Here is a 12,377-nt window from a genome sequence, read left to right on the forward strand (position 1 = left end):
GGGACTCTTGTGTTACCAGAAAATACCTGTCCATTCTTCAGCCCAAATCAGAATTTTGAGATGCCTACAATTAATGCCTGAATGCAGGAGACAAGGSCTGTCAGATACACAGCAGCTTCACTGTTTGCCCACAGGGAAAGAATCCACATGGAAGGCTCTCTGACTCCTAGGAGTAAAAAACAAAGTTGCACGTACAGTTGTGGGTGTTGCTGGCCCACTGACACCTTGTCTGTCTGAGAGAKGCTGTGAGATCTCCAAGGCTTGCAGATGCAAGGATCTCAGGCAACATGTAAAGTCAAATGGAAGTCACCTTGTGCAAAAGAAACTTGAGGCTCTTCTTACCACGCCAGCCTGGAGCTCCCGGACCCATGTTTGTGCTCAACCAATAAACATTTGCATGGCAGAGAATGAAGCGACCTAGAAAGGTTTATTCTGTGTCACAGCACAGCTCACAGACCCACAGGACAAAAAACTTCCCACCTAAAAACATGCTGTAGAAACACCCTTGCAAGTAACATGATCCTCATCCATCATAATTAAACGATCCTCAGTATCAGAGACAGACCAGTAATTTACTGCATATTTAGCCAGGCGTTCACTGAGGTCAATAGCTAATCTGTCACTGGAGGAGGGATTACCCCAGTCCATAAAACTCTCCCTGCCAGCAGACATACAATCTATGGAGCAAAGAGAAGAATCAGGTCCCCAGRTTTTTCCTGCTGAGTGCTCTGTGGGTGAAAGAAAAGCCCATGAACTTCTGCCATGCAGTAGAGCAGAGGGAGGCAAGGCCAGGGGCAGCATGAGCAGAGCACTATGTCTCCACCAGGGCAGCTGCTGACATCTCTGCAGAGCTGTCCCCTCCAGGGCCACACTGAGAAGCTGCAGCAGGTTGAGAGGAAAGCGAAGAAAAACAGCAAAGAACCAGGAAAGACTCAAGGGAAAAGGTCTTGAGTGTTCAGTGGATATAAGTTTTTTCATTATTAATCAAAGGTATTAAAACCTTTTCACCGTGGAGAGGTAAGAGCACTGGTGAGCAGGGAAGTAGGCAGAGGGAATCAGGAGATGGAGGAGGAATCAGGACAGCAGAGGTTCTGCTCTGGCAGCCAGATGAGATTGAAGGTCTCTTGAGAACATTGCTGAGGTTGTTTTCTCCTTGCCCTACACGAGASGACAGACAGGGTGGCCTGTGGCAAGGCTCTCTTCTAGTGGGTCGGCAGCTGCAGAYACAGGTGTATTCAACAGGAGAAAATCCTCGCCCTGAATCAAAGCACTGGGCTCTTCCCAGCTGCAGACAGCAGAGCACACGAGCTCCAGGCAGAGCATCCTCGCTGCAGATGAGGCATCCAAATTATCCCGCACAGGCAAACAGCCCTAATCCCATCTATTTAAAAAAACTGGCACCAAACCCCCAGACAATGGGATTAGAATGCAGAGCAGAGCCAAAATTYCTGTTCAGTTCCTGTAGGAGAGGTTAAGGAGAAAGATAGGCTTTAGGAGCACACYAAGGCTATTGACAGCTCCACTGTTCTGGGGTTAGGCTGATCCTGGGCAGAGGCACAGTGTCACCAATGCCCTCATAACAGAAATATTGCATCCCTACCACAGAGCTTTTATAGGATGGCATGGCGAGGGTGGTGGTGGTGGGGGGGGATAAGACTTTGAAGCTGGCTGCTGCTTTATTGGCTTGTTCATCGTTAACCAAAGGAGAGAAGGTGTCTGGGGGTGAGGAGAGGGTGCCAAGTTTCAAAGGGTAACTCGGCTCAGCGCAATGAAGTGTGCCGTCACAACAGGAGAACCAAGGCAGCTGGATGGCGTCAGCAGGGAAAACGCTGGAGAAGACCAAGAAGGCATTCAAGATTCGTAATASTACCATAAGGGAGATGCTGGCAGAAGGACTGGGAACATTCATCTTCATGGTAAGGAGGAATCTATGCATGTGTGCGTGTATGTGTGTGTGTGCAACCATTTAAGGCCCCAGTTTGTAAGCTAAGTGGCTTCCTACCACATCCTCGGGGTTCCTCGGTGGCTGATTGCTGCTGCTCACCCCTCTGCTTTGGTGTGGTGGCAGTTCCCCATCAGGCAGACCATCTGCCAAAAATCTCCCGGAACAAAAAATGTAATGCGGGGAATGGGAGGTGGGTGCAGGGAAAGAGCGAGGTGGGTGGGAGGAAATCATAGTATCACAGAATCATTCWGGCTGGRAAAGACCTTTAAGARTTCAACCATTAACTCAGCACTGCCACAGCCACCGCTAAACCACGTCCCTAAGTGCCACATCTACRTGTCTTTTAAATATCTCCAAGGTATTATATATGTGTAATATCTATCAACCTACCMCTTCCCTAGGCAGCSTGCTCTAATGCTTGACAACCCTGCTGGTGAACAGATTTTTCCCTATAGCCGATCTAAACCYCCCYGGCACTMTCTGAGGCCATTTCCCCTTGTCCTRTCACTTGTCATTTGGGAGAAGAGACAAACCCCTACCTGGCTACCCCCTCCTTTCAGGGAGCCATAGAGAGTGATCAGATGCCCCCTGAGTTCCCTTTTGTCCAGGCTGAACATCCCCAGCTCCCTCAGCTGCTCCTCATAGTTCTTGTGCTCCAAACCCTTCCCTAGCTCCATGGCCCTCCTCTGGACATATTGCTGTTTCAGTTCTTTTCTAGGAGAAAACTGAGGAAGAGCTTGGGAATGAAATCAAAGAGCAGTGTCTACAATGCTTGCCCTGAAAGATCCCATACACTGAATTGAGGCTTTTCCTCCTCCTGTACCAGAGGTGTAGTTGGGGTGGTCTGAACAGGTCTGGGGAGCAGACCCTGACTYCTCCATCAGTGACAGCTGCTGTGAAATGAAAACAGCATTCATCCATCTTCCTCTCAGGGTTGCCAGGGTAAGGAGCTTTCCAGAGAAATTCTCCAGAACCACAACCCACCATTAGGAAATGTAATTACAGGGCATGAAACATGCCAGGATTTCACTTGTGATTTCCTTGCTGTCAATTAAATAGTGCCTATATAAACCATACATAACTGYCCCCTCACCTGAGAGATCTGTTTCATAAAGAAATAATTAAGTGGGTTTGAGCTCTTGAGATGCTTCAGAAATGTTTAGTCAGAGGGCAAGGAAGGTTTTGCTGTCAGAATTGACCCCGCTGRGGGTRAAGTRCCCACTGAGACCAGAGACACTGAGKGCTGGACCAACACAGGAGAATGAGATCCTTTCTCTGAGAAGATCCTGCATCTCTCTGTGCCAACTKGCTACACCTGGACTTAGCCTGGGCTGAGACACTTTAGACTGGACAGAGGCTGGCATGCAAGGGCTGARCATAACCCAAATAACTTGTACTTGGAGATTTACAAAGGAAGAAGTTAAGATCTGTGCAMGCACAGGGACCTTCTGACACAGCTTTCTGTACCGAGAAAGGCATTCATTTCCAAGGGCAATGACTGCCCCTGCAGAGCACCGTTGCCTTTTATCCCACTCTATTGCACATCCACCTCCTTGAATTTCACTCCCAAGCAGTTTTGCACCCACAATAAGTCAGAATACATCTGTGATTCCTCTGTGGCAGCTTAGCAAACAGTTTTGTTTTTTGCCTTCTCTGTTATTTAGTGTATTAACTCCTTGGTGATAAAGAACAAGGTCAGGGTTGTCCTGCCTGGACAGTCTCTGGGAAGCAGAATGAGCTGGAGACTTTTCTCTGCACTCTGACAGCTCAAGGCACAAGGCAGATTTTGCAGCCTGCAGCTCACACTGTCTCTTCCTTCACTGATCCTTGTGAAGGAGCAGAGAAAAGGAGGGCACTGCACATGGGCCCCATCAAGCTGCACCCAGTATGAGAATGAAGCATCCAGCACCCAACTGTTCAGCAGCACCTTGGCCCTCAGTGCAACAGGCAAGGTGCAGGATTCATCTCCAGGATGCTTCTATGGCTGCTGTTTGGACAACAGCACTCATCCCCAGGGCCTGTCAGTTTAGTGGACAGGCAGTATTCATAAGAGGACCAGGCAGTGGGACTAAACAGCCCAAGGACTAGGGAAGAAGGAAAGAAAAGAAAGKGGGACTATTTTGGGACTATGAGGATACAGGAAGAAAACGGAGGTTTGGATCTGTGCTGAAAAACAGATTCTGTGGCCTATCTTGTGTTTTTTTCAGGACAGTGCTGTTAATGCTCAGTTGTGTCTCCTGCCCTGCRCCCCTCTCTTTGAACCTGCATGCTCCCTGGCAAAACCTGTGGTTTGCAGATTTGTTGTCTCTTGAATYTGGTTTTGGAAAAATCAGAGATGAATATGCAGAATTTTTGCAAGGGCTTTGCAGGTGCTGGGGGTCATCACAAACTGGTTTTGGGGGCTTTTGCTGAGACAGGCTCACACTGTGGGGGCTGTAGCTCTGTAGCTCTGCAGAGCACAGAGTGTGGTCTGTGTCTACAACAGAGATAAGAAGAGCAGCATCTCTGGGGAACAGGGGATTTGGGTGAGGTCTGAAAGCAATGAGAGAAGCAGATACATAACACAATTTGGATCCAGGCAGAGTAGCCAGAAAAGATCACAGCTAAAACAGTACAAGCCAAAGCAGAAGTTTATATGCTGGAGAACATATTGACCTTCTTGTCTTTGAAAGAGATGTCACCCTGGATAAACATCAGTSCAGTYCAAGGAATAAGAWACAYYTTCCCAACCCTCAGTGGTTTGTGARGCAGAAACCACAAGAGATGCCTTGTCCTTCTACAGATTTCAGTGTAAGAGCATGCAAAGAACTGATTTTTCCACATTAAAAACATGAAACAGAATTCTCTCTTTCAGACCAGAGCAATGTCTTGACTTTGTGTTTTCCTGCTGGAGAGTCTTTACCTTTAGTTTTTTTGCTGGTTCGCCTTTAGTCACTACAAAAACATTGAAACTTTGGCTGTTCCCAAACTATAAGTACATGTGTTGAAGGGAAAGTCAAACCATAATTTCCCTTCTTGTCTTTTGCTGGAATGTTCCCAAAATTAAGAGTTGAGTTTGGCAAATGGCCATATACTGCCCCAACTACATTTTAGTCAGTAAATTGCACACCAGGAAAAGAAGGACAGCAAGAATTTGCACACCTTTCTTCCACGTGTCTTGGACGTTGTCTCTTGGTGGACCACAGCGATGCTTTCCTGGTTCATGACCCTGTTTTCAGGCATAGATGTCTGCACCATGGCTGAGTGAATGATCCCCACTGAGCCCCAGCTCTTTTTGTGGCTGTTTGGGGTTTATCTCCCCATACCTAAACACAATAAGAGTGGTTKGCTTGGTTTGATGGGCACCAATGAGGAATATCCCAGATATCACTTCTGTTATTGCAGGGAAAGGTTGCTCTTTATTTTCTGACCATGGTAASCTTAGTGACTTCTGTCTTTGAGAGTTCATTACTTTTGTGCAAAAAACAGCACAAGAAGCTCAGTCTACCACAGCAGCAAGCATATTTTCAACACTCCTTTCTCTCTTCCTTTTCACACAGGTTTTTGGCTTGTCCTCTGTGGCACAAGTGGTATTGGGAAAAGGAAACAGTGGTCAGTATCTGAGCATCAATATGGCATTTGGCATTGGTGTTACCWTGGGCATCTATGCGGCTGGAAAAATATCTGGTGAGCAGCACTGCCAAGCATGGGACATATCCATGTCCCATAACTGGGGACAGCAGCMGTGGGCTATGGAGGGGTGGGTAACAGCATGGCAAGGCAGGGCAGTGCCCTCAGCCCCCAAAAAGGCAGCCCTAGAGTCCCCAGGCAAGAAAACCAGCAGAAACCAAGACAAGGCATGCACAGCATAGGTACAAACTTGTGATCTCAGCTGTGACAGGGTAAGCAGGACAGGGCGTGTGGAGGAGGTTTGGCCACCCTGTCCTATTGTGGCCAGCAGAGCCAGGTTTCAGCAGCCCCCCTGTTTGAGACATGGCTCACAGAGACAGGCAGCTCCCAAAACGTGCTGCTGATAAGAATCATGGGAAGTAAATAATTTATTGCAAAGACCTTGCTGCTGATGTTGCAAAAGGAATGGTATGCAAATTTTCTTCTTATCACACATCCCATGCATAGACACCCCACATGAACTCAGGAGGTGGTGTTTCATGGCCATAGGGTGGCATCCCTCTCATAACAAGAGCATTTTTGTCTTCTTTGCCTTCAGCAATTTTCACATTCATTTGCACCGAGAAGACATTAAGGGCTCTAATGGGCAGCAAGTTAAAGAATCTCCTTGCTCTTGAACTCTTGGAGCAGGGAGAGGTCCAAACCTGCAGCTGGCTTGGAARGGAACAATTTTCCATGCAGGCAGTCAGCTCTTGGCTTTCTTGTCCTTTTGGACCTTGTGGAAACATCCTGGACTTAATGAGGAAAGTAGGTCCTGCAGTCACAAGTGACTGTTGAGAAGGAGCTGATCTGTTGACGGGAGAGGGCAATGCAGAAAGGATCTCAGCTCAGCTAGCAATAGTATGGTTACAAAACAAACTTCAGAGCTTCCTGACACAGTAATTTGGCTTCATCTGTGTCACCAGATGCTTCTAGTRATCTCTGAAATGGCTGGTCATACCCACAAAGGAGCAGAGGGTCAAAGAAGGGATGTGTCCCTTTTCCAGTTGTGGTTGTTGGACTGTAGCAGGTGGCACATGCACTTTCACCTCCCTGTGTCCTGCACTTTGATGAGATGATGGGTGTCTGCAYCTTACCCCTTTTGGAGTCTGGAGCAGGAGATGGTCATGAAGGTTGGAACATTTAYTGCCCCTCAAAGTTTATATCTACCAGGTAGGAAAAACAAACATCTCCTTTAGACTCCTGGTGACAGGAGGCCTGGAGAACAYGTGTGGTTTGCACCAAGGACAACAGACATGGATTCGTTTAGTCTTCAAAAGCACCATTGTGATACCAACTTCCTCCACAAAAAATGTTCCATCAAAACACAGCTTTTGATGTTTCTCATCTACCTGTAGCCACTTAAAAAGTGCTGAAGTACAGGCCTTTTTTAAGCTTAATAGGGAGAGGCACACTGAGAAACACATAGGGAAACTCATGCCATCCCAAGAGATGAATGTCTGACAGGTAAGATGACCCACTCTCTGGTGGCAGCCTGTGGTTTGCAGAAGTTTCAGAAGACTAAAGCTAGGAGCTCTCTGACCTGCATGATCCATGTGCCCAGGGAGAAAGGCTCATTTTGTGTCKGTGCAGCAGTAAGACTCTGTCCTGAGAAAGCCTTGCTGTTCTGGAGCAAAGTCCGGGTGATCACTGTAACACATGGGGCATAGAACCACAGAATAYTTTGGGTTGGAAGAGACCTTTCAAACTCATTCAGTCTAGYCACCCAGCATTGTGCAGGGACATCTTCAACTAGAGCAGGTTGCTTAGAGCCCTGTCCAGCCTGGCCTTGAATGTTCCCAGGRATGGGGCATYCACCCTGTTRCRTGYTCCAAAACAGCTGCATCAGTGCTGAGGCCTCTCTTTTTCTGTGATTTTTCAGGAGCTCATCTGAATGCTGCCATCACCATTACACAATGGCTTTTAGGAAAAATCACCTGGACAAAGCTTGCAGCTTATATAATCGGCCAGTTCCTGGGCTCCTTTATAGCAGCAGCCACCGTCTTCGCCCTSTACTATGGTAGGGTTGTGTCTCTTACCACAGAGGTTGCTGTAGGCATCATTTCAGTCAACTCATGTTGTCCAAAATGTCCTATTACCAGCACCCAGTGTGATTCCTGGGTGAGGAGGGCAAGCTCCTGGCTTGTGGGACAGATTCACAGCTCAAGTTCAGAGCAGGTCCAAGCTGTAACTCTGGGGAGGATGTACAGCTTGGATAACACAGCTCCTTTTACTCAGGGCATTCCCACTTCCACAAACTGTCTTCAGCTGAAGGGCAGTAGCTGCATTTTGTCAGCATTTTATTTCCAGTCTGCAGGGGCTTTATTTACATGAATTACCATGTATTAGGTGCTGCTGGAGCCCTGGGGGACTGGGAACAGACTGTTCTGCTGGTCTGTGGAACACAAGCTGGCAGACATCAGGGGTTTTGAGCTGTGAGCAGAGGACCCAGCTCCTGTTGTCTCAGTCTCTGAGGGGCAGGGGGTTGGAGGCCTCCAACCAGACCATCCAGATTATCCTTACTACCAACTCCAAGTTCCTGGAGCAGGGATAAGGTGCTGGTAGGTGTACGGAAGTGATGGCAGACTGAAGCCTGTGGGTAATGGATACTGGTGCATCATGTCCTGTGAGGAGTGTGTCACCTCCCTCACATTTGCCATTGCCTCCCTTCTCCCTGGTGTCTGTGCTGGCTGCAACAGGTGCACTTGTGTGCGTGTCCTGTGGGATGAACGTTGTGCTAACTTCCGTGATTCCCACCTCTCCTAGATGCTATTTACCACTTCACCAACGGGAGCCTTACAGTGTCRGGACCAACTGCTACAGCACACATCTTCTCCACTTACCCTGCTGCCAACGTATCCTTGGAGGGAGCCTTCTTCACAGAGGTCAGTGGGAATGGCTGTGGTCTGGTGGGTGCTAGCAGGGGCAGCTACAGAGCTGCTACAGGGTCCCCACAGCCCTACATGTCCAGRCACTACCACAACCTCATCCCCAAGGAGCTCAGCATCCAGGCAGGGGCCTGAAAGGTAAGATCCAAGGCATCTTGGTGGCTGGGCAAGCCTAAAGGGTAATGCCTGCAGGCTGYTCTGCAGCTTGGTCCAAGACACCCTCACAGCATGGAGTGCAAGCAGTGGGAAGTGAGAAGCTGGGCTGTATCACTTCTCCTTTGGATTCTGGGCTGAACTGCTCCTTCTCTATTTGGATTCTACTCCCACTCCCAGCTCCACTGGCTGCCCTCCCTGGCACAGAGAACCTGGGACTGTCTCTGCATGAGCAAAGACTGGATTGAACCTCTGTGTTTGAACARTTCCATTGAGACTGTGTGCAGTGGATTCCCAGCTCACAGCACAGTGTCCAGATGCCCMGAAATAGCAAAAAGAAGCTTGAGGGTGTGACACTGAGACACTGGAGAAAGAAGATTCACTTCCAATCCAAATCTTAGGAAGCCTGTGATTTTGGCTGTGAGCTGACTAAACTCCTGCCTGGGCATATGGAGAGGATGGTGGAAGAGCTTAGAGGTGGGCAGCAGATGACCTCAGCCTCCTGGGGACCAGGCAGTGTCCTTGCTGCACAAGAAAGCAAATAAGAGTTACAGTACCTTGCAAAAAGCTGCAGTTTCTCRTTTTGCTGGTGACTGTTCAAATCTCTCCAGGTGCATTTTCTGAAGTAGAAACAGACAGATGTCATCATCTCCATCAAAACTTTAATTCCTGATGACCTGGGCACTGCAAATCTATAAATGATGTAGTCATTGATGGGAAATTTGGTTTCCCAGGTGAGAATCTGAYGTCTGTATAGGGGCTATATAAAATATCTCCTCCTCCAGGGAGAATCAGAGTTGTCTCATGAGCCGTTTGTTATGGTTCTGCTTCTATTAGATGGAATGCACTTACATTTCCTTGACTTGAAAGGTGGAGAGAGAAGTTGCTGAGAAGTTCGTATCAGTCTTGATGATGATGTGAACACATTTTTGTTGAGGAATGAGTCACGAATTTTCTTCAGTCCACCTGTGAAGAGGGACTAACATTTGGGTCTTCCCTGCCTTGATTAGACCATTAATCTCATCTGCTCTCTCATTCTGGGAAGTCTCTCCCCCTCTGCTAAGCAGGWTTCTTCAACCTTCCCAATTCTCCCTCCTGACATGTTCTCCCTTTTCTGCTCCTGCAGTTTATAGCAACAGTTATGCTGATTCTGGGCATTCTAGTCATCCATGACGAGAGAAACAACGCAGCCACGAAAGGTGCTCAGCCCATGCTGACAGGCAYGCTGGTCTTGGGCATCGGTCTGGGGATGGGGATGAACACAGGCTATGCCATAAATCCCTCCAGGGACCTGCCCCCCAGGATCTTCACGGCAATGGCTGGCTGGGGAATGGCTGTCTTCACGTGAGTGACCTGTTTTGCTCTTACGCTGCTCAGCTTGCAAGGGAAAGAAATAAACAGAAGATAAAATGTATATGAAGCCTTTTTCTTTGGACCAAGTGATGGTACCACTGCAGAGTGTGAGGGTTGTGCCTAGAGAAGCTCTATGCATTATATACCCAAAATTTGGAGTACACTGATTGTCCTGCATGGGACTTGCCTTGCCACTCAGAYAGCCCAGTTTGGGCACCATACTCTCTGCAAGTCCCCTGGAGATCCAGTTGATTTTTGCTGTGACCAGTGTGCCTGAATGCATTCAGCTTAGTTGAAAACAGGTACTAAATTGCTGAAATATGTCTCCTAAATTCAAAGTCTGAATTTGGAGATGAAACCCTGCCTTTCTCTGCCTAGTATGATGATGCCYGAGAGTCACACTCATGGTGACTAAACAGCCTGTTTCTTCTGGAGAACAAGAAACCTGCACCTTTCCATGCTGATGGGGAAAAGGACCTTCCTTCCAGCAATTATGTAGAGGGATAGCATATTTGTCTAAGCCAGTTGTAGGCTTAGTATATGGAATGGGACAGACTCCTGTGCTCACACAGCTCGCTCTTGCCTAGCAGACTCAGCCCAGCTCACCCTGCACCAAGTGGTGACAGAGCAGTAGCTCCAGTGTGGCTCACCAGCTGCCTCTTCTGTGTTTCATTTTAGGTCTGAACGTTCCTGGTGGTGGGTTCCAATYGCAGCTCCAATTCTGGGATGTCCTRCTGGTGTTCTTATCTACAAAATCTGCATTGATTTTCACAATGAGCCTGCCCCTGAAACTGAGAAAGAACAGGCAGAYGCAGAGAGTTCCACACTGTGATGGCCACGTGCTTTGATGATACATGTGAAGGGCACATCTGTTTGTCCACCATGCAGGTAGACAGATGAGGGACTAGATTTCAGTAAACCTACTCTGCTCAAACAGACAAACTTGGTATCCGAGATATTGGGCAGACCTGTGTAGGGCTAGACCTGACCRTGACCTCAAGAAATTATTTAATCTCCCAGTGTAAAAATCTGAAAAAAACCCCAAAACTCAACCCCCAAACAACCATCACATTCTGAGGAAAAGCAAGCAGAGCTACAAGTCTYCTGGCAGACGGAACATTATTAAGCTAGTTTGCATAGAAATTTTGCTCTGGAATATTCTTTGGTAAGAGGTAGAAGTTGCAGCAATGGACAAGGGGCTTCARCTTGCTTTCATTTGCATATCTGTCACCCTAACAAACACTTAGTTTGGCAGAGTACAGTAAAGAGAAGAGCAAGGATGATGAACCTGTTGGCTTTTTTTTTCATGCTTGTATTTTGTTTTTTGATCTGAACATTCAGGAAGCATTAAACAATTAGAAAACTAAACAACAGGGTCTCCTGAATACTGCCACCGTTCTGCTGGAACACACTGAACYGTATTTATTACTGACAGACTAGACTTGAGCTACACCAAGTACCACACGAAAGAAGTCAGACAACTTCTGTGACAACATCCCCAAAAACTCAAACAAAAAGTTCTAGCAAACACTTTTTGCATGAGAAATGTGAGAAGAGGTTGCCCCGCTGCTGCAGGAATTCTGCTACCTGCATCTGAATGAGGAAGTTGAGCTGCAACAGCCTTACCAGTTTAAGGTGTCATTGGATTAAAGGCAGCACACTATCAGAAGCTGCCTGCCCCCAGGAGGGGTGACAGCAGTCTCAACTTGTCTAGAAAGTGTTAAGCAAATACGATAGGTTTGTCAAGCACATAACTGCAGTCCCAGGGCTGAGTGCCATGAATAACCAACAGAGATCTCCAAGGGCAGGAAGGGACAGAACATCACAACTGCACAGAATTCCAGAAAACAGCATTTACTGGCTTTAATGATCATTCCCATCTCAGTGTTAAAAGGATGACTGATGGATTACAATGGCATGAGGTGAGGCTGAGTGGTAGGTACTGACATCTGCTTTCTCATTAGAGCTGACTTTTTATCAGTAGAGAAGCTACAACGAATCCTCTCCTGTCTCAAGATGCACATGGACCTGAGAGCATTAGAGGATTTCTTGTCATCTGGAGGTGAGAGAGAGTGGTTGCCAGGCAATCCAGCAACTGCATTTGAAGGTGGGTCCTGGGCAGTGCTGGAAGCCAGCAAAATATGCCTGAGCGGYGGCTGCTGGCTGCAGAAATTTTGCCAGGTGACTGAAGAATAGAAGTGGAACAGCTGTCACAGCTCARTCTTTTGGCCTACATGAAATAAACTGGGAATTTCTGAGTAGCTCAAGAGGGATTAACTAAAAGCACTGTAATCCATCCCTTCTTAGTGAGAGAYTCTCCATTACAGTAAATAACAACCCAAACAATCCATCCTGCACACTGCTCTTGCCTTACATCCTTTGTATCCCAA

The 12,377-nt window shown here is 47.5% G+C and overlaps 1 protein-coding gene across 2 annotated transcripts; it reads left to right on the forward strand.

The window, feature by feature from the left end:
• Nucleotides 1–669: 669 nt before the first annotated feature.
• Nucleotides 670–12,368, forward strand: LOC130573271 (aquaporin-3-like). Of its 2 annotated transcripts, XM_057365596.1 has the most exons (7): nucleotides 670–1,017; nucleotides 1,791–1,916; nucleotides 5,485–5,611; nucleotides 7,476–7,613; nucleotides 8,360–8,478; nucleotides 9,761–9,978; nucleotides 10,666–12,368. In XM_057365596.1, exons 2-7 carry the CDS (start codon nucleotides 1,809–1,811, stop codon nucleotides 10,817–10,819), a joined length of 864 nt encoding a protein of 287 aa, XP_057221579.1. In that variant the 5' UTR covers nucleotides 670–1,017; nucleotides 1,791–1,808; the 3' UTR covers nucleotides 10,820–12,368. The 2 variants fall into 2 exon arrangements, with proteins under 2 accessions (XP_057221579.1, XP_057221580.1); XM_057365597.1 differs by lacking the exon at nucleotides 7,476–7,613.
• Nucleotides 12,369–12,377: the final 9 nt, after the last annotated feature.

The sequence above is a fragment of the Malurus melanocephalus genome, unplaced genomic scaffold (assembly GCF_030028575.1).
Source record: "Malurus melanocephalus ecotype Western Australia unplaced genomic scaffold, MMel_1.1 scaffold_55, whole genome shotgun sequence".
Classification (NCBI taxonomy): Eukaryota; Metazoa; Chordata; class Aves; order Passeriformes; family Maluridae; genus Malurus; species Malurus melanocephalus.